The sequence below is a fragment of the Dama dama genome, chromosome 14, assembly GCF_033118175.1.
Source record: "Dama dama isolate Ldn47 chromosome 14, ASM3311817v1, whole genome shotgun sequence".
NCBI lineage: Eukaryota > Metazoa > Chordata > Mammalia > Artiodactyla > Cervidae > Dama > Dama dama.
Genome location: NC_083694.1, coordinates 75988660 through 76012167, shown reverse-complemented (window position 1 = coordinate 76012167; position 23508 = coordinate 75988660). Strand labels below are relative to the sequence as shown.

The following is a 23508-nucleotide window of genomic DNA, read 5'->3' as shown; positions in this document are numbered from 1 at the left end:
AACCAGGAAGGAGGGCACAGGTGCCCACCGCGGTGGCACCATTGCTCACAGCCTCACCGGGGCCGGCTGGGGGGTCCTGCATCGACTGCAAGGCCCTGAACGGCTCCTGGGGGAGGGCCTGGGGGACACAGAGAGGCCGGACAGGGCAGAGCAGGAGCCTCAGTGGGGGCAGACCCCGAGGCGGGGAGGAGCGGCACGCAGCTCCCGGTGAAGGCCTGTGGGACGGGAGCAGAGGCAGGGGCCTCCCCAGGATGGGGTGCAGCTCCGGGGCCCCGGGCTGGGTCACACGCTCTTCACACGTGCGTTTATCTGGAGTGGTACTGGCCCACACGACCCCCCAGAGGCTAGAGACTCACTCTGAGCCCCCACCCCCCGCTGCCCAGGGGCCACAGGGCTCCCGTGGCCGGAGCTGAAACGCCGACCACCCAGGCCTTCCCAAGGGCTTGTCTACAGGGCCGTGCCCACCGCGAGGCTGCAGGTCAGGTCTCCCCCTTCCTGGCCCAGCTGTGCCGCCCCTGGGCCTGGCAGGGAGGGCACTAGCGAGAACAGGAGGGGTGGTGACCGGCCCTGGGGTGCAGCGGTCCTGGAGGAAGGACCCCTGGCCCCCCTCCCCCCCCAGGCCTCAGGCTGCTGCTGTACACTCGGGGGCGGCGGGAGACCAGAAAGCAGGAGGGGCCGGAGTTACCCCGCCAGCCGGGTCTGGTCCCCACAGGTGACCCGGCTTCAGCCGCCCGCTCTGTCCCTCAGGCCTTGGACCTGGCCTGGCCAACCAGATTGGTCGAGCCGCAGCTGCTGGACTGGCCTCTGGGGCCTGGGGGTGCTGACCCACCAACGCTCAGGTTGGCTCTGACGACCAGGGGGTCGTCAGCCTGGCCCCATGCCCGGCTCTGTCAGGCAGGAAGCAGGTTGAGAGCTCCCAGCCTCACAGACACTGGGCGTTGGACATCACCCTTTCGGTGGCAACCTGGGGCTTCACTGAAGACCGCTTGTCGTAGCCCCAGTGGCCGCCTTGCAGGCTCCGACCCCTCACTGCTGGGCTCTGAGGACCACCCACCGCACCCCTCCATGCCCTCCCCTGGGCGCGGAGGGCGGCTGGAGCTCCACGTCTGGGACTGCGGAGGGGGTGGGGGCCCTACCCCGGCCCAGGGATGAGCTTGAACAGAGCCCGTCCCTCCCGGGTCCCAGCTCCCTGCGGTGGGAACGGTGCTGGAGGGGCTGTGGAAACGCTCGAGGTGTCCCGGGGAGGGGCTGTTCCATCCCCCACCCCCTGCCCCCAGGCGGTCCCCCAGGCAGGAGGTCCTGCGCCCAAACGCCCCTAGGTCCACGCTCCAGGCTGTTCGCTTTTTTCTTTCCTGGATGAAACTCCTGCCACTTTGGAAGGAAGGGGAGCGGGCAGGCGAGCTTTCCCTGACTCCTCCTCCGCGGCCTCGCCCTCCTTTGCCAAGCCCAGTCCGCGAAGCCGGGAGCAAAGACGCGAAGCCTGCGCCTGTCCGACCTCGCGCCCCGCCAGCCCCGCGCAGAGCCGGTACTCCCGCCAGGTGCCTCCGCCGCGGGCAGCCAAGATGCCCCTCGCGCTCCGGCTCCTGCCGCTGTGGCTCTGCGCCGCGGCGCTCTGCGCCCAGCCGGACGCCCCCTCGTCAGCCGCCCCGGGCCCCGCCCCTCCCGGCCCGCGGCCCGCCTGTCCGTCTCCCTGCCGCTGCCGCGAGGCCGGCATCCTGCTGTGGGCGGACTGCTCCGAGCGGGGGCTCTCCACGGTGCCGGCGGGCCTGGACCCCCTGACCGCCTACCTGTGAGTACCGCGCGCTTCCCCGGCACCTGCGTCGCTGCGCGGCCGCCGCGGTTGGAGCCCCAAGGCGCGGCACCCTCTGCCAGTCCCGGGCTGCTGGGCTGCGGGGCGAGGGTGGGGGAGCGCGCTCCCAGGCGGGCAGGGCTGAGGGCTCCCCTGGCTCGTTCCCACTTGGCCCCGATCTCGGGGCTTCATGATAGGGACCCCGCCTGGGCAGAGGGGAGTCCCCGAGCCCCAAGCGGAGGGGCCAGGCCCGGCGGCCCCTCATCCTCCTGCTGCTTTCCTCTCCGGAAGAGCAGCACCCAGGACAGTGGTGGGGTGAGGTGGACGGACTCGGTGGAGGAGAGGGGAGGCCCTGCAGGGCACGAGGCCAGCAGAGCCGTCACCCGAGCTGGGTGGCCTTGGTGGGGCGACCGAAAAGTGGGGTCCACGCAGCGAGCGGCAGACACACAGCTGTGGGTAGTGCCCAGGGCTGTCCCTGGCTTGGGGAATCCGGGTGGTATTGAGTCCCTACTTTGGTCAGGAAGCAGGAGGGGAGCAGCGCTGCTTGGAGAAGATCGGACCCCTCAGCCCGCGTTTCCACCACCTTCTGCCACCGTGGCTGGGGGCCCCCGCTCCAGAGTGGGCAGCGGTGGGCTGTCCTCCCGAACCCGGGGCTCCTTGGCGCCCCTACGGCTCAGGCTCTGGCTCCTTCTAGGGTCTTTGAGGGCAACTTCTAGCCGGCCGCTCCCTGTGCATCCAAGTGTCCTGATCTGACCTCTCGCCCTCTCCCCGTGTTAGTGAGACTCCTGTCCACTACCCCCCCCGTCAGTTCACAGCTGGCTGGACCCCGAGCCCAGGGCAGCTGAGTCCTGACCGAGGCCAGCGCCTCGAGGCCACCTCCCCTCCTGCCCCCATGGCCCGAGGGGCAGTTTCCCTCCCGCTGAGGCTCCGGGCTCTCCCTCACACCCCCTCCCCGCCCCGGACACCGGCAGGAGGCAAGACAGCTGCTCGGGACATGTCAGGCGCTCACGACTTTACCGGGCACCTTCCTGCCTCCTTGGGCCCCACTTGCTGGAGGGCTGCTGTGATGACCCCTGACCCTAACGGAAGGAAGATGATGGGCAGTCCGCGTCATCCATCACTGCAGTGGCGGGGGGGGGGGGTGCGGGAAACGGGTCGGAGGAGGGGTCACAGCAGAGCAGGGCTGGAGTCATCTGAGCTGGTGACCTGGGCCCGTTTCCTACCTGTGAACCGAGCTCAGGCCTGCCTCAGGAGGACGTCGTCTAGATTCACTGAGGCAGTGTTCCTAAAGGGTCTGGCACAGTGCCTGGCCCCTGGGGAGAGCCTGTTGTTAGCAGTGTTGTTATTAGGGTGGCCAGAGCCAAGAAGTGTTCGTCAAGGAGGTCTTCCTGGAGGAGGAAGTGTGGGGTTACCAGGGGGTGGGTGGAGAGGTGTGGGGTGCGTGTGTGTGCCTGGTGGAGGCTGAGAGGGCAGAGAGTAGGCGCAGGGGGCTGCGAGGAGCCCCTGGGGCCTGAGCGGGCTTTAGCTTTCTCCTGGCAGGTGGGGACGCAGAGACTTGCGGTGGGTGGGCGGGAGCAACGGCTGGGAGACCCCAGGGGCCACTGGGGGCAGGCCGGAAGTCGCGGGAGGAGGGCGGGCATGTTGTATCGGGGAGCCCACACCCCAGTTCAAAGGAGAGGCGGGAGGCAGCCCCAGGCGAAACAAAGAGGAAATGTCTGGAGTGGTGGGTGGGGCGCTGGCGGAGGAGAAGAAAGGCTGGCTGGGGGTGCCGTCCCGCCCTGAGGGCCCTCTGCCCGCCGGCTCCCCTGCAGCAGCACTTCTGTGCGGATTGTGCCCGCCGGCTGGGCCAGGCGGGCACGGTGCCCGGTGTCCAAAGCGGAGGCCCTGCCCGGCCTGCGCCCTGTCTCAGCCCCTCTGCTCAGGGCCTGCGGCTCAGCCCCGCACGGCTTCCGACTGTGGCTCGTTCGAGGATGGCCCTGTGCCCAGCAGGGCGGGAGGGCTGGTGGGAGGCGCCCCCGGGTGGAGGGGCCAAGCCGGGGGCCACTCGTGTCGTGTCTGCTGTGCAACGTTGACGGCGGGTCTTGTTTTTCTCAAGCCTCAACCACCAGTGGCCTGCTGAGCCCAGGAAGGACGGCAGACCCGCCTGTGACGGGGGAGCTCTGGGGTCTGGGCTCTGGGGCCCGAGGTGCTGCCCGTGCTCCGACCCCGTCCCCAACCTCCCAACCCCATGAGCATCAAGCCCCCGCCCGGGGACCTCAGCGCAGGGCCTTCCCCGAGCCTGCTTTGCTCTTGGGCTCCTGGTGGGCAGGCGCTGGGGGATGGAGGAAATGATTGGTCTCCTGTGGTACCTGGAGGAGCTGGGCACCCGGGGACCTTCCAGGAGGAAGGGCCGGGATTCCAGGTGACTGCGGTCTGCAGGATCCAGCTTCTGCCAAGAAGCCGCGTTCCGTGGAATGCGCGGGTCCTGAGTGCAGCACTGGGGCGGGCCGAGGGGCAGGCTCTTCTGCCCCAGGACAGACCTAGGGGTCTCTGAGGACCCTGACGGTCCCCAGGAGCAGGGTTCTGGGCACCCAACTGGGCTCGGACCCCTTGGGAAGCTGCAGGAGACAGCGACGGGAGACATTCCCACCCTCTGCCCCCAAGCTGGAAAAGACAAAGCTTTTGAGCCCAACTGAAATGGACTCACTGGCTCGGGGCTCTCCTAGTGGCGGGGGCCCCTGTGTGCTCACTAGTCCCCTGATAAGGGGGGTGGCTCCCAGCGGCTGACAGCAGCTCAGGCCTCGCCTCACCCGCGGACATGGGAGAACAGGTCTCCGAGGGGAACAACACCCCAGAGGCCAAACCTGGGCAGAGAGCAGAGAGTTGTTCTGGAAGCCGCAGGAGAGCATGGTGCAGAGGAGAGCTGGGGGCTGGCCTCGTGACCCCCGAGCCGTGCCAGCGGGCGGGCGCCGGGCAGTGGGTGGCTGGGGCGGGGCTGCCGCCCCGTGACAGGAGCCCCTGGGCAGAGGCCCTCGGTCCCGCTCCCTGCCCCCGGGTCCCGTCTCCCGTCCCCGGGTCCCGTCTCTCACCTGTTCCTTTCTGCCCTCCCTCCCGGCTCCGCTGCATAGGGGGAATGCCCACACTTCCCATTCTGCACACTCCCAGGAAGTCCAGAAGTTTCTTTGGGAAAACACTGGGCCGTTCTTGGGGCCTGCGGACCTACCTGGGCACCGGCCACCACGGGGCTGCCCCTACTGTGTGTGAACCGTAAGGAGGCATCGGCCCGGCCCACCTTACTGGGGGAGAGCAAGCCCCGTGCCGCGCGGGGGCTGCCTGCCTCCCACTGCCGTGATCCCGCCTCGCAGGGCCCGGGGGTCTGGCTCTGGGGTGGGCAGACACCGGGCACCTGAAACCCCCAGGCCGAGCAGTCCTTGGGAGCCTGTTTCCTTCCCGCCTCGGGGAGAGTCAGGGGTTCCCCCTCGCACCTGCCCGCCATGGGGGGATGTGCGGTGTCTCTGGGAGAGCAGCTGCCTGGAGCAGTGGGCGGATGGCTGCCGGGGAAGGTGCTGGGGCGGGGAGCCCTGGCCGCTGGTGGACGGAAGATTTGGACGGGCAGGGGCCGGAGGAGGACGGCCAGCCTGGGGGAGGGGGACGCACCCTCGGGTTCTCTTCATCGCCTCCCCCATCCCCTCCTCACCCTGAGGGGGGCCTTCCAGAGAAGGGCTTTCTGCCTTTTCCTCCTCGTGTCACGTTAAAAAAAGCAAAAAACAGAAAACAGAAGCCAGCGCGTGGTGCTGGGCAGCTGGGGTGATTGTCCGGCCTCCTCAGGCAGCTTCCGGCCAGGCAGGGGCCCCTCGCACACCCGGCCGCCGTGCGGAGGCCTGGTGCGCCTGTCTGGCAGGCAGGGCCGGTCTCAGCACTGCCCGCCACCGGGCCTGCCTGCTGCTCCTGTCCTCCGGCCCTCTGGAGGAGGCGGTGCCCAGCGCGGTGCCCAGGACGTGGCCGCCGGGGTCCTGGGAGGGAAGCTGAGCCAGGCGCCTGGCAGAGATGGGGCTTGTGGGGGCGAGACCAGAGGGTGGGCTCTGGGAGGCCCACCGCCCTCTCCCCTCCCCCTAGGCCTCTGGGGGCGCTGGAAGGGCGGGCGGCCCTGGGGCATCTGGGTCAGGGGTCTCTGTGGTCCCAGGCTTGGGGCCAGGGCATGTGGCATCCCGGAGGGGTGGGGAGTGGTGGGGCCAAGGGGTCCACATGGCATCTCCCTTCTCACACACACAGAGACACACACGCAGAGTCACACACAGACAGACTCACAGACACACGTGGCCCCGCGGGGCGGGCCTCCACCTGCAGGGGGCGCTGTGCGTGGAGTGAGTGGCGCTCATGCCACAGGACAAGTCCTGTCCCCTCCCCCAGCTCACACCCGGCGCCCCGGCGGTGTTGGGGATGGGAAGGAGGTGGAGGTGGATCAAGTGTCCGGGCTGGGCTGTGAGCACCGAGCCAGGAAGGGCTGTAAGCGAATCCCCTGCTTTTGTGGTGGATGCCGACTGGCAGGCTGGGAGGACCATTGTCCGGGACAAAAGCCGGAGGGAGTGGGGACAGGCTGCCGGCCCCCAGCCACCTGGGGCCGACTCTGCACTCCCAGCTCGGTGCCCGCCCAGCGCGGCGCAGGGGGGTGGTGACCTGGGCCCCCCGCCCAGCTCCTGGCCGTGCCCCGCGCCTTAGGGGCCGTCGTAGGCCGCCGCTCCCCCCTGCAGTGGTCGTGGGTTGAGCGCGTCCCCTCTGTGCCTGCACCCTGGACTCTCTGCTTCTGTCCCTGGGATCATAGCAACCGTGAATGATGCGGCGGGTGCCGTTCTCAGGGGCGCAGTGGGGGGCACAGGTCCTGTCTGACACACGGTACCCACGGTGATCACTCAACGTGCTTTTGTTTGCTCCAGTTTATTGTATCCACTTAGTAGTGTCCGGCCGCCCTGGACAGTGGTGTTGCCTGACAGCTGTCCGCCACAAACGAGGGGAAGACAGACTCAGGGACTTGCTGCATGAGCCCCACCTCCCCCTGCCCACCGGCCCCTGCCGGCTTGGCGCCCGCCCCTCCTGGCTCCCCACCTGCAGCTTTCTTTGGTGTGCACACTTTGGTCTGGAAGAGTGGGACTGTCGACCGCTCCCCCCAGTTCTGTCTGCAGCGTGGGGCTCCTCTGTGTTCAGTGTGGTTGGAATCAGGACACCCCCGCCTTGAATTCTGTCTTTGCTCACAACTTGCTGAGAGGCTGTGGAGAAGTCCTCTGCTCTTTGGCCTGTTTTCCTGCTGGCCCCTGGTTCCAGGTCCCCGGAGACGGTGGATTGTGGGGTGGGTGCGGGGGACGGGGGGAGATGGGGGAGGGGGAAGGGGTGTGAGCGAGGCTGAGCTGAGAGAGGGGCCAGGTCCTGAGAGGTGCTGCCTCCCCCGTGAGGCTGCAATCCAGGGCTGGGATCCAGGGCCACCACCAGCGCCCCTGTGGCTGTGTGCCTAGCCAGAACGAGCCCCTCACCGACCACGTGCCCCCGCCCCTGCTCCCGCCAGCCAGCGGACGCTACGCCAGCCTCCACTGCAGAAACCCGAAGCCCAGGGTGCCGCCGCCTCCCCCACCTGCCCTGCCTCCACTGGCCGGAAAGTGTCAGCCTCACAGTCCAGACTGGCGTGGGGTGCAGAAACACTGCGTGGCGGGCCGGGTCCCTGCTGGGCGTGAGGGCGTGGGGTCGGTGCTGAGGACAGCTGGAGCTGTGGGGGCAGCAGGTGGGACGGCTCAAGAAGGGTGGGTCTGGGGGCCTCCTGAAACCCTGCGGGGCTCCCAGCCCACTTGGCTGTACCCCCACAGCAGAGGGGCTGTCCCTCACCCCACCACTTGCGGCAGAGTGGACCCCGCAGGGGTGTGATCCCTGGCGCTCTCTGCCCTCCTGCTGTAACACCCCCAGTTCCTACCCCTCACCAGCTCTTCGTGGGGGGGAGAGGCGGCTCTCCCTGCGCTGTTGGCCCTGAAGGCTGGAGATGGAGGTGCCGGCAGTCCCCGGGATCCCCCAGGGCCACGCTGCTGCTCAGGGGGCTGAGGGAGGAGGCCGAGGGCCTGGGCTGCCCCTCGTGGGACTCACAGCATCACAGCGCCTGCCTGCAGCCAGCCCACCACACCTCACGGCCCCACGGTGTGGGGGGGCAGGGCTGGAGGGAGGAGGGGGCGGGCCCCTACGCCGGCCTCCTTGTCTAGGCCGGGCAGCAGCTGGACGTCTCCATGAGCCAGTTTGCTCAACACTTAACAAGAAAGTGGTTGAAAAAATAGGAGGGTTGCATAAGGGTGATTTACGCCCTTTAGGCCCTTGGACATCCTGGAGCCTTTACTCCACACGGGGCCAGCAGTCTCCGTCCCCTGGGGACCTGTTCGGGTGCGGGGGCTCAGAACCACCCCCCCCAGACCTGTGGGTCCACAACTGCACTTTAAGTGTGCCCAGAACCAGCCTCGAGCTTCTCAGTGGGATAAATCAGACCCTTGGCAGGCCAGCCAGCCCTCCACCCTCCCCCGGCCCTGCCCGGGGGCTGCTTTGACCTGATTCATACTTAGAAGGTGCCCCGTGGTCACCTCTGATTTACTGCGAGGATGTGGTTAAGAAAGGCATTCGAGCGAGGAGCCTGCCACTCTGGGGGGCCGTCTTCGGAGGGAGCCAGGGAAACGGCAGCTTGATTTAGGACCCCAGCTCTTCCTCCAGGAACTTCCCTCCTGGGTTCTGACTGCCGTTCACTCTGTTTCCCAGCTGGCTGGTGTCACCCTTTACGTGGAGCCCAAAGCTGTCTCTGGGATGAGCAAGGCCGTAAGTGAACACACAGGTGGTGTGGAGCGCTCCTGAGAGCCGGCTGGGCCAGGGGGCAGCCTCCTACCCCAGGGCAGTGTGGGCTGGCCCCCCTGCAGGACCGGGGGGTGGCGTCCACCTGCGCAGCTGCGGTGAGGATGGAGCCTGACTCAGCTGCCGGCCGGCCAGCCTGCGGCCGGGCTCGGGTTTCGCGAGAGGGAGACGTCTGCCCCATAAACCCTGGTGCTCAGGAGCGTCGGCCGTCCGTCTCCTCCTTTACTGCTTCTTAGAAAAGAAACCTCCACCCCGTGACCAAGGAGCAGAGACAGAAGTGTGGGTGCAGAGAGGGCTCCAGGGCCGGGGCCTCTGGTCTTCTATTCTGTGCTGTGTCTGACCCTGAAGGTCCTCGTCTGCGCCCGGGGAGGTTGGGGGCTGTGGGTCAGCGGGCGCCACCCTGCAGGTGCCAGGTGGGGTCAGGCACAGGGGAGGGTGCGTCCCACGGGGGCTCCTGGGACCACCCAGGGAGCTGGGACCCGTGGCCAGGGGCCTCTGGGGGTGACTTGGAACAGCGTGCCCTTGGCCCTGTACCAACTCTCAGCAGGTGTTTACTGAGCACCTACTGTATGCTGGGGGACACACAGATGAAGGTGAACAGACAGAAACACACTTCCTACTTCAGTCCCATGAGGTAGAGGCCAGGCATCAGGACATCCAGAGCGAGCCCTCAGCCGGTGCTGAGTTCCTGGAGGGCTTTCAGAACGAGTCCCTCTCTCTGACTGTTTAAACTAACTTTTGTTTACGTGGAGTGTACTCACAGAAAAGTGTACCTATGGCAAATGTTTCCTGGTAAATTTCCACACGCTGAGTACACTTGGGTGACCAGCGCCCAGACCAGGAAACGGAGTAGCAACAGCCGCCCCCTGGTACCAGCTCCCCCCAGGGGAGCCAGGGGCAGCCTCGGCCACGGCCTCTCTCGCCTGCGTTTGGCCTTGATGTGGGCGGAGCACGGCTGTGTCTGGACCCCTGTTTGAAGGTCCACCTGTCCGGCTCCCATGGCCGCCCGGTCTTCACCGCGGGTAGACACGGGCACAGTGGACAGACCCTGCGGTTTGGGGCGTTGGGGACGGGGCTGCTGGGGGCCATTCTGGGCCGGGGTCTGGACACATGGACACACAGGAGAACTGCCAGGTCACAGCAGAGCCCAGAGGCCGCTCCAGGCAGAAGGGGGTTGGGTAGGGCTGTGGTCCAGGGTGTCGGGAGGGCGCTCCCTGCAGTGGGGAGGACGGGGGTGTGTGGAGTGTACGAGGCCCATCCGAGTGTTCCCCGCATCATGCTGGGCTCCTGTCACCGCGCCCCGAGCCGGGCGGTGTCCGTGGGGCCTCGTCCTCTACCTCCTGGGGCTGCTGTCTCCCAGGCCCAGGGCCACATCGCTCCAGCCACCGTCCATCTCCGTGTGCATCTGCGTCTCCTCTGCGGCACCTGCACTCTGGGCCCACCCAGAGGCTCCTCCACCTCAGATGCTTCACTTCCTTTCACGGGGAAGACCCTTTCCCACAGGTCCTGGGGATCAGGACCCCCACACATCTCTGAGGACCGCCGCTCAACCCACGGCAGCGTCTCTGCGGCTGCCCGGCTGCCCTGGTGGCGCCTCAGCCACACTCTCAGCCAGGCCGCTTTCTCAGGGCTACCCTGTCCTTCGTGGCCTTCCTCCAGGAAGCCCTTTCTGCCTGTGTCCTGTCCCCAGGCATGGGCTTCCTCCAGCCTTGTGTGTGGCTTCCTGAGGGCAGGGTGTGCACACACCCCCTTCTGTGCCCGCCCCCTCTCGTGTGTGTGCACACACACCTCCCAAGCTCGGCTCAGCTCTGCACGTGAGGTGCCAGAGCAAGGGACGAGGCCGATGGCAGCCTTCCAGTCTGTCTGGCCCAGGGCGCCATACCCAGTGGCAGCCCAGGAGCCAGCCCTTTCCCATGCCCCCTTTCCCTCCAGACAGCCCCCTCCCTAGGGACCAGGCTATTTCCTGGTCCCAGGGCCTCTGCAGGAGTCCTGGCTACGCCCACAGCACAGGGAAGAAGGAAGCCCGGGGGACAGGGGTGCCCAGTCGTTTGTTCTCCTTGGAGCAGCCAGGAGCCAGGAATGCTTTTGGCTGGGGAACCCTGGCCAGAGATCAGAAGATCAAAGGTGGGAAGATGAGGGATGAGGCAGGCGGCACTCTCTGGAGGCTGCAGTGGCAGCTGGTGGCTCCTGAGGGCAGGGCAGGCCCAGAGCACCCTCCCGCGTCCCCGGAAGTAACACACAGAGAGGCCCCTCCGGACGAGGGCTCGGGGGTGAGGGCAGCCGAGGGTGGGACGCTGGGCACCAGTGGGCAGGGCTGATCCCCGCACGACTCCCTGAAGAGGCGCTGTTGTGTGACAGTTGTCGGTGCAGAAAGTCAGACACAGGGAGGAAACGCAGCTCGCCCACATCAAGCATCTGGGAAGCAGACAGGCCAAGGGCAGACCCGGTGTCCCGGAGCCCACAGACTGCGGCCCCCTCGGGAGACGGCCCGTCCGAGCTGGACGTCCGGCGGGGCCCCTTCCTCTGTGGGCTGCTAGTTGACAGCTAGTCTCCCGAGCCTGTGGCCCGGACGGGAGCTGGGAGGGGGCGGGTTGTCAGAGCCCCTCTGGGGGACAAAGGTGGCACACAGGCGACGACCCACACGGGACGCGGTGGGATCCGCCGGGCCAGGCTCGGGGACTGAGGGCTGGGGACACTGGGCGGAAGGACAGGAGAGGCTCTGCGGGCGGGCACGACCTCCCCGGGGAGAGACAGCAGGGCTGGGCTCTGGAAAGTTCCACCGGTCCTGGCAGCCGGGGTGAGCGGGACCCAGAGGCCCAATCCCTCCTTTGTTCCCAGCCGCCACCCCCACCGTGCACCTCTCAGCCTCGGGCGGCTGGGGCAGGCGCGGGCCCGGCTGGGCTCAGCAGAACCAAGCCTCTTACTGTGACTAGACTGGCAGTAACTTGATAGTTCCGAGTCTTCCTTTCTGCACTGAAAAGGAAATAAAGAACTTCTCTCCTGGCCTGACGAAAGGAGGCCAAGGCTGTACCAGCACCCCCAGATGGCACCTGCACGGCGGGGGCCTTGAGGGTGGCCTTGGAGGGTCCCTGCTCTGATCCACGTCTGCACGACGGTCCCTCCCTGCAGAGGTGGCTCTTGGTGCTCTGAGTCCAGCGTCCCCTGTTTCCTATCAGACTCGAGCTTAGACTAGAGAACCATCCGGCCGGGATGGACAGAGGCGGCCAGGGCAGCTGCTGGGACAGCGGTCCTGATGCGAGAGGAAGGCATCCAGCTGGGAGGCGGGGGTCGGGGGACTCTGAATACAGGGCCTCTCCAGCTTCCTCCGGACACAGCCGCCTGAGTCAATGTGATAAAGTGCAGCTGAGCCAGTGCAACAAAGGCCGGAGCTCCAGCTCCACAAGCGGGGCCCAGGGCTGCGGTCTGCTCCGCACACAGAGCGCACTGCCTCCCGGCTGGCCGAGGAGCTGCCCGGTCCTTGGCCTGCGCTCTGCCCCTGCCCCCACCCCTTCTCTTGGGCGCCCTGGAGGAGCTCTGACCTGATGGAACGCCCCCGCCCCCTCTCTGAGGGGCTCCCGGCCCACAGGGAGGACAGATTCCCACCTCACACCTCCAGAGACGGGCAGAGGCGAGGTCAGGGTGGGGCTGGAGGGCAGCGCTGCTGAGTGGGGCGCACTGAGATGGGCTGGAACAAGGGGGGAACCCCTGAGTGGACCCTTGGCTCCGATCAGTCCTGGTCAGGGCTGCCTAGGGAGCACCCACCCCTGCGTGGACGCTGCGTGTGTGGTGAGGCTGTCCTGGCAGCCATCGTGTGGGGAGACCCGCGCCACAGTGGGTGACAGTCTGCTGAGCCCGAAGAGGTCAGTGGCCGCTCCCAGCCCGTGTAACTGCCCGCTCGTGTCACTGTGCCGCCTGACTGGGCCCTGAGGGGGTCCCACAGTCGGAGCGGCAGCTTCAGCATGTGGCGCGGGGCCTGATACACTGCAGGTGCTTCACAGGCTGGAGGGTGCTGAGCAGCTGGGGGTCGGAGGCTCCCTGCACCAGGAGGCTTGTGCGCTGGGCCACAGTGGGCAGCTGCGGGGGTGCGGAGTTGTTTTCAGGGTGAGCTTTCCTAGGGAGGAGACGGCGCGGGAGAGCTGAAGTCTCTCTCCCAGAGTCACACAGCCGGCAGGGGGCAGAGATGGGAGGGAAAAGGGCTGACGGCAGGGCCGTCCCAGGACCTCCGACAGGACACCAAGGACACGCCCTATGTCTGCTCCGTCCAGTGTGGCAACTGCTAGCCACGTGTGGCCAGTGTAGACAAGGCACTGAATTTTCACTCTGATTTAATTTTAATGACCTGAAGTGTGAACAGTCAGTGCAGGCGGTGGAGGTCTGAACCATCTCGGCGGAAGGGCCCGCCACCCTCCTGGGCTGCGTGCGGCTGCCCTGAGTGGGCCTATGGAGTCCTTCTGACCTCTGTGTGCGGGTGGCCCACACAGGGGAAGCAGACACCCAGGTGGCCTGTCCTGACTGTTCTCTGCAGAGCCCTCGCCTGCTCCAGGCTCAGTGCAGGGAGGCCCAGGGCGTCAGCACTGGCCACTGGGGCAGGGAAGCACCTCTGACCGGGCAGAGGCCCCTGGGACCACCCAGCTTGATCACTTTGCCCAGCAGAGCAGCCATGTCCCCTGAGCCTGGGACAGCCTGGCTCCCCCACATAGGGGTTCCTGCAGGGCTGAGGGTCAGGTCAGCCTGGGACCCTCTCCACCTCCGAGGCTACCCCTCACCCAGGCACCCGCACCCTCTCTTGCTGGTCTAGCTACCACTTTTCCTTTTCCAAGAAGAGGTGGAAATAAGGGTTTGGCCTGAAGTTGGTGCCAAACCTCGATTTCCAAATGCAGCATTCTTGAGCAGGCGGCACATCTCTGGCATCTGCTGTAGCTTGGAGGAGACAAAGTGAGCGCCATTCCCTGACTTCCGTGGCCTTACAAACCAGGGCTAAAATCTACTTTCTCCCCTCTCACCTGACTTTTAGGAATGTCTCCTTCCCTGGCTTTGTCCCTTCTGACCGCCTGAATTAACTGGGTCAGCTGATGACCCTCTGGGTTTCCTGTCTCTCCCCAGTTCCTTTTGGCATGCACAAGCCTTGTCTTGGCTTGGAAACCACGGGGACCCCCCAGTGACCTCCAGGTCAGATGCCAGCGCTCCCTATCAGCATCTGTCTTCCCCACCCCTGGCCGCCCACTTCCTCCTCGAACCCTAGCTGAGGAGCTGTGTTACAAACAAGGGAGCCAAGGCAGGGCAGAGTGAAGCGATCGCCCTTTTGTTTAAAAATACAGCGTTGTTCTCACAGGAGTTTGTGCAAAGCCGGAGCGCCTGAGGTTGTGCTGTGGTGTGTGTGATGGCTGGTGCTCTTTCCCTGGCTGGAGTCATACCCTTGTTGGAAACGTGCAGAACTCTGAGACAACTCGGCGTCGGCTGGTTCGGAGCCTCCAGCGACAGTGGGGCCAGGCTGGGCTCCTTCACTGTGTGTGCTGCAGACTGTGTGCCAGGCGCCCCAGGCCTGGAGGCCAAGCAGGAGCCGGGGTCACAGGTATCGTGCCCTGGGTATCATAATCCGTCCAGACAGGATGTTAAGAAGACGGCCTGCTGAGTGGGCCCTGCGTTTTACTAACTGGTGTGTTTACTGACTCCTGTGTTTCTCACTCAGCTGGACCCCCGTCTCACACAGGGGAAGAGGGAGGCTGCTGGGAGTCGGACGGCACAAGCAGGCCGGAGGCTGGTCTGTGCAGCTGGCTGCTGGTGGGTAGGGCAGTGTGAGGAACAGGGCAAGAGCCCAGCTAACGCTCCCGCGGGAGCCTGAGAAAGCGCGGGACGCAGGACGCTGCTCAGCTCTGGGGAGGGCCTCTCAGAGGAGGCAGCCTGGGGACACCGCCAGGGGACGGGGACTCATCTCCCAGTCACTCCGGCCGCCCTCTACTTGGCTGCAGAGATGGGCCCTGCGTCCAGGCCTCTCCTCCCGGTGTGGACAGTCCTCCCAGGCCCGCCTTGCAGGACCAGGTCGTCTGCTTACAGGAAAAATGCACACTGAACAAGTCCCGCAGGGCCCTTGGGTGTCGGCCCGATGACCCCGGCGGCGGGCCTCCTACTACCCTTACCCGGCCTAGTTTCGGGTCCTGCTGGTCTCTCTGCCCCTGAGTCCCCGGCTCCTTCTGGTCTCACAGCGACGCTGCCTCTCCCGGCTTCCCGGGTGGTCCGGGGCACCCAGGGTCCAGCGCAGAGAACGCGCCTGTGCACAGGTTGCCAGGCTCGCCCGTCGACCCTCTCCCGGCCCTGCCCCGGGCGAGTCCAGCCAGGAGCAGAGAGGGCCCCGAGGGCTGCTGCGGAAAGGCCCCACGGCGGGTGACACCCAGCCTCGCCCCTGCTGTCGAGCTGAGAGCAGTGGGCCGGGCCCAGGGCGCGGGAACGCGGTGCCGCGCAGCCAGAGGGTTCAGGCTTCAATCAAACCTGTGCTTCCGAGTAAAGCACATCCTGGGAGCCGTGCACGCATGCGTGTGCGTGGTGTGTGCAGGTGTGCGTGCTGGGTGCGTGCGTGCTGCGTGCGTGCGCGCCCTGCCGGCACTCGTTGAGCTGCCGGGCAGTGGCGTCGGTGTTCAGTCTGCCCACGAGCTGGGCCCCGAGCGGCCTCAGAGCAGCCTGCGCTCCCCCAGCCGGGTCGGAGCCCCCCTCGCTTGCCCAGGGTCACAGCCAAGAAGGGTTCAACCCGGGGGCGAGACGGCTCAGCGTCCCCCAGAGGGTTTCCGTCGTGGTAAGGCGGGTTCTTGGAGAGCGCGGACTTGGAGCGCAGTGCACGTGCACAAACACGCCCCCGGAGCCCCGCGGATCGCGCGTGCCCGGCGGCTCACACGCCCCCACAGCGCCGCCACACAGCTCTGCGCTTCCCCCGCCCCCTCCTTGGCACCGGCCTCCCGGAGCCCTGCAGCTGGTCTGGGCGCTGTCCCGGCAGGATGCGGGCCGGCGCGGGGCGGGCCGCTCCTCCTGGGGAGAACAATGGGGCCGCTCTCAGGACGGGCCCGGGGGCGGGGGGCGGGGCCTGGAGCCACTTCAGAGCCGTGGAGGTGCGGCCCCCGGGGCGACGGCTGAATGACAAGGCCTGAGTCACACACCCCGCGAGCCCGTTTGGAGGCACGTCCGGAGGCGCTCGGGCGCGCGTTCAAGGGTACCGGCTCCGCGGCTCCTCGACTCTTCCCGCCGGGCTGACGGGACCCGCAGAAGGCTCTGTGCCTGGGCTCCCGGGCCGCGCCTTCCGCTCCCGCCGCTGCCCTGCGCGCCCCGCGGCTCCGTGGCCGCCGCCCCCGTCGTGGAAGGTGGGTGGGGCCTCGGGTGCGGCGGGAGGGCAGCTCGCCTGGGCCTCACCTCTGCCCGCACGGAGCGCTTCCTTCCTCAGGCTTTACTAGGGATAAAACGCTGGCGCCTCAACAGCCTTTTCATGGGTCGGGGCTGGGTCCCCAGCCCCTGCCCCACACCCCGTGTCCAGCACACACCTCAGCACAGGCATTTCTTGCAGGAAATGGAGACCCTGGGGTTTGTGGTGAAAGTGCATCCCTGGGAGGAGGGAGCTGACAGAGGCCAATGGCTGCTTTTGGGGTTTGAGAATCCCAGGAGTGAGACACACACGTGCGGTCCCCGGCCGGACTAGGAGGAAAACGCTGGGGCCGGGCCGGCCCACAGACTGGGGAGCTCTTGCCCACTGGTCACTGAGGGACAGGAGGTGGAGGAAATACTGTGCGCGGTCTGGCAGGCAGTCTGTAGGCACTGGCTCACTTAATCCGTACAAGGACCCTTAGGGTTTTGGGGGCGTTTCCCCATTTTTATGGATGAGGTGACAGAGTAGTTAAGAGCCTTTAGTCTGGTGGGTAAGTCAAGGAGAGAGTTGACTTCAGCACTCTTTCCTGTGCTTTCTCAAGTGTAAAAGGGAAGCAGCATTGGTATCCACCTTGGGGTTGCTGGGAGAATTCAGTAGGATTGTTTGGATAAAGGGTGGCTGGCGCTGGACACAGAGTGGACCTCCAGCAGATGCTGGCTGTTCCTGTTGTGATCCTCTGTGTGCAGGGTACCTTGGAGGTGTGGCGCGGAAGCCACCCTCAGGGCCTCTCATGATGTGAGAGGGTAGCTAGTCTAGGTGGGACTTGGCAGGATCCCGTGTCCCCTGGGATGTGCCAGGGGCCAGGCCCTCTGGATGGAGAAGAGGAGAAGGAGCCTGGGGGTGCGGTGGGGGGACAGCAGCAGAGAGAGACTGCAGGCCTAGAGGGCCGTGGAATCCCACTGGCCCGTCTGGGGATGGTTCCAGGAGCCTTTGAGGTCTCGGATAAAATGTCCACAGGGGCCCTGCGTGTTGAGTAGCCCCATCCTGCTCTCACATTCTGTGAACTTTTCTCTGGCTCATCCCTGTTGGGGGTCAGCTTCCTCCTCAGCCCTCATCATGGCCCATCCCACTGGGGGGAGGGACGCAGGAGGAAGGTGCCTCGGGGAGCACGGCACAGGGCCCGGGGGACATGCCCACCGCCGGTCTGCTCATCGGCCCGCTTCTCTCTCGCAGAGACCTGAGCATGAACAATCTCACGGAGCTCTGGCCTGGCATCTTCCGCCACCTGCGCTTCCTAGAGGAGCTGTGAGTAGAGGCCTTGGTCCGGGCTGGAGGGAAGGGCTGGAGGGGAGGGCTGGAGGGGTACTGTGACCTCTGACACCAGGGCACTGGGCTTCCCGGGGGCGGGGGAGTCCCGCAGAAGGAGATGTTCTGAGAGGGGGTCAGCGCCACCTGCCGAGGCGTGGGGCTGAGGGGGGGCAGCGTGGACATAGGAACTCGGACGTGAGCCTCCACCTCCCTGAAGCCGACAAGCTTTCTGTCAACACTTCTTTCCTTGAAAGTAGAAGTGAAAGTCGCTCAGTAGTGTCTGACTCTTTGTGACCTTATGAACTACACAGTCCATGGAATTCTCCAGAATACTGGAGTGGGTAGCCTTTCCCTTCTCCAGGGGATCTTCCCAACCCAGGGATCGAACCCAGGTCTCCCGCGTGGCCGGTGGATTCTTTACCAGCTGAGCCACCAGGGAAGCCCCTTCCCTTGGGGCCGTCCTTGACCTGCCCTTGTCCCGCGGGTCTGGCCGCTGCCCACTCCCCTGTCCTGGTGGTTCTTCCTCCACAGTGAGTGCCCCCTCGTCCCCATTCCCACTGCTGCCGCTGCCCTGGACGTCTCCCTGCTGGGGGCTGCCCCAGTGCATAAAGACCAACTCCTGCTTCCTCTCTGACACACTCTACCCATTGCGGGTGGTCTCACCAGCTCACGAGCCTTCTCTGGTTCCCCAGGACCCAGAAGAGCTGCTTCAAGGACCCTCCCTTAGCGGGCCCAAGCCCCTTGGCCAGCTCTGCTCCATGGCAGCCGGTCCCTGGTGCCCTCCTGCACTGGAGCCAGTTTCCCTCCAGCCCAGCAGGTCCACTGTCTCTCTGCTCTCATCAGGGCCAACGCAAGGCCCACTTCCTCCAGGAAGCCCTCTCTGGTTGATCCCTTCCCACAGCCTGGAAGCCTGCAGGCTGGTCTGACGCTCTAGTGACATGCATGAGTGAGTCCCGCTCCTCGGCCCGAGCGCCTCCTGTCTCTTCGGGGCAGCCAGGCCACCCTCTTCCCACCCTGCCCTCCTCCTTGCCTGATCCCTGGCACCCCAGCCTGCTGGTTCTTGTTGGGCACCACCATCAATCTTGGGGTTCTGCTGGTTTCGCTTAAACTCTCAGGTCACAGGCTCCTGGTTCTAAACACACTCACCACTCCACCTCTACGCTGAGCCCTCTCCTCCCGCACAGCCCTCCCCACCCAGCCCTGGACAGGCCCCCAAGAGCACCGTCCCCTGCCTGAGCCCACGAGCAGCGCCTACTGCAATGCCGACTCGGTGTCAGGACGTTTGTTGGCCCGGAGCAGGGAGAGACCTCTCGGAGGAACTGTGGGCAGTTCTCAAGGGAAGGGACAGCCAGGACGCGGAGGGGGCCCACCTGGCGAGCATGAATGGCAGGACAGGGGCCACAGAGTCGGGCTGGTAACGGGCACAGCCTGAGCTGGGGCTGGCCCTCTGTCCTCCACTCCCCGAGGGCCTTGGCCCATTTTCAAGCAAAAATGCCCTCCTACGGAACCCAAGTGTGGAGACCCCAAAGATCACAGCACCTTCTTTGAAGCAGTAAGTTTTGAGAAAAGCCCGTATGCCGCAAAATGAAGATCCCGCATTCTGCGACAAAGATGAAAAAGAACCAAATAAAGTGAAATAAAATGAAATAAAGTGAAATGAAATAAAAAGGGAAATGAAATAAAGTGAAATAGTGAAATAAAGTAAAATGAAATAAAGTGAAATAAGATGAAATAAAATAATAAAATGAAGCAGAATGAAAGCAAAAACAATAAATGTCAAATAGAGACGCTCAGTAGAGAGATTAAAAAAATACAGCTTCTGAGCTGTGTCAGCCCAGCTCGCATGTCAGCAGGCCTCTGAGAGCTGAGTCCTGGTGATGCCCATGGGGACTTTGGAGTTCCCCAGGCACCTTACAGACGCTCCCTGATGGGGACGTATGTGAAAAGCGGTCCGTCTCATCTACTTTTAGAGTCAGTGGTCACCCGTGACAAACGTGGAAGTGCTTGATTGGACCACAGTGTTAGATTCATTCCTACATCCCGTTTCCTGCCTCAGATTAGTGGGGTTGGCTGTGTAGTTTGGGGCTCAGGGAGACGCACGCGTCTAGCTCCCCTGCTGACAGGACAGCACAGGGCAGGCTGTGGGTGGGCAGGTCTGTGCTGTGGGTGGACGTGGCCCAGAAGATAATCGGGTCTGGGGGACACCACACACTATGAACTGAGCCTCGGTTTCCTTCTCTGCAAGTGGGGGTCCTTGTGAGGTAGCAGGGCAGTCCGACCACCACCCTCCCCACCCGCGTCCCGGGACTTTCACGCAGGGCCACCACCCTGCCCAGCCCCCCGCCAGCATCACACGCCCTTCTCTCGGTTTGCAGGCGCCTCTCCGGGAACCGCCTCTCACACATCCCGGGACAAGCGTTCTCTGGTCTCAGCAGCCTGAAAATCCTGTAAGTCTTAAGTCCCACGTTGCGTGGAGACTCAGCTTTGAGGACTCTGGGCAAATGGAAACTTGGTAGCTTGCATCTTGCTTTGCCACTGACTTGCTTATTTCCTTATCTTCACCTTTCTCTTTAATTACTTCCAGGTCTTTGCTTTTGCCTTGTCCGATGCTTATGCCACAGTGTCAGGAAGTGACTGCCTCCCGGTGGTGTACCGTGAACATGACCTGTGGGTCCAGGGCAGGTTCAGGCCTCTCAGGCCAGGAGGAGTAGGACTGTTTCTGCAGAAGACTCCACACTGGTTTTTTTAAACTGCCCTTCCCCTCGAACCCTGGCCCTAGTCTCTGGCCGCATGCGGAATCCTTGCCTCCAGTTCCCAGGCATCTGTGTCCTTGAAGCAGGAGGAACTTCCTCCTTGAGGGAGGGGACATGGAGGCAGCCTCTCCCCGACCCGAGTCCCCGACTCACCTTGTCCGCTCTGTCGCGTCCCTGGGAGAGAGTGGGTGAAAGGAAGTGGGAACGGGATGCAGGAGGTCTGAGGGCAGGCTGGGGAGGGTCCTTGGGTCCCGAGCTGGGGGCGAAGCGGATCCTGGGGGCCAACCCCAGAGCGCCTGAAGCCCGCTGCAGCGGTGAGCCGCCCCCTGCCCTGCTACCCCCACAGCCCCGCCTTGACCTGCAGGCCTTCTTTGCACAAGGCAGTCACTGAGGTGTAAGAAGGTCTAAAACCCCATCCCGTGCCTGTCCTGGGCTCCACCCATCTAGAAAGGAGTCTCTCATTTGCTCCAGGTTGTCTGCGGGTGGGTGGCCCTGTCCGCTCGGCCCGGGAGACCCCTGCTCCCAGCTGGTCAGCAGCCCCACCACCTCCAGGCGCCCTCCTCGCTCCACATTGTCCGATGGCCCGCGAGCCCTTAAGCCCCCTCCTGCCTCGGGGCCTGGCCCCTGGGGCTCTGGCCGCTCCCCTCCTCGACCCGCTCCTGCTCCGCCTGTGGGCACCGCCTCGGTCCCTTGTCCCTGCCTCCCTCCTCTTGGCGGGAGCGCCGGCCCTCAGTGCTTCCTGCCTCCTCTCTCCATCTGTCTGTCCTGATCCCCCCAGTGCTGCTGCCCCTGGGCGGGGGGGCACCCCCAAGCCAGACATGGCCTAGGAGGCCTGCTGGGTGGTGGTCCATGCCCGGTACAGGCCCAGACCTGTGGCCAGATTGGAGAGTGGGGCTCTATCTGCTGGGCCTTCAGAAGATGAGACTCAGTCCCGTGTGTAACTCTCCAGCTTACGGACCAGCCTCTTTCTTCCTTGCCTGCCTCAGGCAGTTAATCAAAGTTTCCCGAAGCTGCAGTCCCGCCCCCTCGACGTGGTGCCGGCCCAGCGGGTTGGGTGGCTGGGGGGGCAGTGGCTGGAGCTGAGGGCAGCCTGCCACTGACCCCCAATGGCGCCCCTAAGACCCCCCCCTGAAGTCACCCAAAGCCTTCACGCCTGCTCTTTGCCTGCAGGCCGCCTCTGCTTTGGGGGTGGGAGGGTGGGGGGGGGTGGGGGGGGTGGGGAAGGCACCCGCCTACTTAGCGCCCTCAGGGTGGAGGTTCCGCCTGCATCTGTAAAGGGCAGGTGTGTGGGCCTGAGGGGGCACCGTCCTGCCCCCAGCTCTTTCCTGACCTCCCCTCCCCCCACATACCCCCCAGAGGCCAGCAGGGAAGGACTCTCCAGAGGCAGTGGCCACCCAGGCCCCGCTTAGAGCTGGGCGAGTGGGCCCCTTGCCCAGGGCCCCAGGGCTCTGGAGTGGCTTTCTGACAGTGTTCTCAGCATGACTCTGGGGCCTGGGGCCAGTTGGGGTCCTCATTTATCCCCTTCTCACTCCTGGACTCACGGCCCGGCCGGTCCAGGAGGGCAGTCCTTTTAGCGGCTCGCGCCTGGCTGGACGTCCCTGCTTTTGTGGGGTCGTGTGTGATGGGGTCGCTGGCTGGTGCTGGCTTGCTGACCTGGGTGCCTCAGATTGCCCCTGCAGACACACACACCACACAGAGGCGTTCGCCTGGGGCCGGCACAGCCTCCCCTTCCCAGGGAAGCTGCGGGCTCTCAGCTGCAGAGGAGACTGAGGCCCGGGGAGGAGACGCAGCTTCTCCCCATGTCCTTCTGGGCCAGGATGCTGGAGGGGGCTCTGCCCTGCTTTCCCGCCTTGCTGCCCTGGGTGTCTTCCCGGGCGCCTTGTCCCCGAAGCTCCTTGGAGGCGCCCTCCAGGCCCTGTGGAGCCCTGGGGACAGATGGCTTGGGGCTCAGGCTGGGTTCTGTGGGCGGGGTCCTTCACGCCCTCTCTTCCTCGCAGGATGCTGCAGAACAACCGGCTGGGAGGGATCCCCGCGGAGGCGCTGTGGGAGCTGCCAGGCCTGCAGTCTCTGTGAGTCGGGGGGCGGGCTGGGCGCCCCTGCCTGGGCCTGAACCCCAGGTCCCGACAGTGCGCTCCCGGCCTTGGTTTCCTCGGGAGGTCGTCGTCATCAGATGTGTGTACGTGTTTGCCCAGCCCCTGTGGAAGGCTGCGGGAACCAGACCTCCCTGGGCGGGCCCTGGGCACCATCCTGGGCCGTCTGACCTTCCGCCACGGAGCCCGGGTGGGCTTGAAGGCTGCTGCCTCAGAACCGCAGCAGGACGGGGCTGTCTTCCTGACCTCGCTGGCTCCCGGGCTTGGCGGGGCTTTGAGCTCAGATGCCTCATTGGCCACCAGGGACCCGTCCGGCCCTACCCGGAGCCCTGCGGTTCCTGTCCATCTGCTGGGGCCTTCACGGTTCCCAGTTCCTGGGCAGAAGCAGAGACAGGTGGGTGAGGGAGGGCCCGGCTGCCCAGTGCTCAGGGCCGGTGCTGGGTGCATGGGGCGGCCCGGAACAGGTGGGTGCCTAAGGCATGCCTGTGAACCAGCTGAATTTGTCTGACCAGAGACTAGGTGCCTGGGGAGGACTCAGCCAGGGCCGGGCCTGGGGGCCCTGAGGCAGGCAGAGTGGATGGTGCTTCCCCGCCTGTGGGTCCTCTCCCCCTCCCCAGCTGCCCGCCGGCCCCTCACCTGGGCGGCGCTGTTGACCCACCGTGGGTGAGCACGGGTCGTGGTGACGGAGAGGACTCCTGGGTGGACGGCCAGGCTGCTCACGGAGAGCCCGGCACGTGGTAGGGGCTCAGCGAGAACGTGCTGACGGTGGGGTCGGCGAGGCGTGTGTCCCGGGGGTGAGCCGGGAGGGCACAGGGCCCCTTTGGACTTGCTGGGTGTGCAATACCGCGGGGGAGTGGCCAGGCCTCTGGGACAGGACGGAACACGGGCCTCTCTGCCTGTAGTATGTCAGAGCGTACTTGTGCGAGCGTGTGTGTGCATGTGTTGGGGAGAAGGGGGCATAGCCCTGTGTGAAGGTTCCACTTCGTGGGTGTTCCATCAGAGTGAGACACCCTCCACTTAACTCGGGCGCCCTGTCACAGGTGGACGGGGGAGGCCCAGGTTGCTGGGCTGAGAGGCGGGGGCTGGGCTGCTGGAACAAATGAGGCACGATCCCCCTCGCTAACCCCTTGTCTCGCCCGTCTTTACTCCCGGAGGCCTTGCTTCCTGGTTCCACCCTCCAGGGTGAGGACTTCACACAAGCCCAGGGAATCCCGGGGGACACAGACCGTCCAGAACAAGGAGGCACGGTGGGCTCCTGGGGAGCCAGGGCTGCCGATGCGCTGAGGTCCTGGTGGCTCTCGAGAGCTCTGGTCCTGGTCAGACCCCAGGCGGGCTCGGGGGGGCCGTGAGGCTGCCTGTGCTCAAAGCCGTCAGCGC

At 65.5% G+C, this 23508-nt stretch overlaps 1 protein-coding gene across 1 annotated transcript in view; it reads left to right on the top strand.

Annotated features, from left to right (window-relative positions):
* Positions 1-251: 251 nt before the first annotated feature.
* LGR6 (leucine rich repeat containing G protein-coupled receptor 6) overlaps positions 252-23508 on the top strand; it is a 78398-nt gene continuing 55141 nt past the window's right edge. Inside the window, exons 1-7 of the mRNA XM_061159819.1 lie at positions 252-256; positions 384-478; positions 620-839; positions 1511-1789; positions 17214-17285; positions 19664-19735; positions 22039-22110. Of these exons, the coding sequence (XP_061015802.1) occupies positions 252-256; positions 384-478; positions 620-839; positions 1511-1789; positions 17214-17285; positions 19664-19735; positions 22039-22110 (815 nt within the window). The remainder of the gene's footprint in view (positions 257-383; positions 479-619; positions 840-1510; positions 1790-17213; positions 17286-19663; positions 19736-22038; positions 22111-23508) is intronic.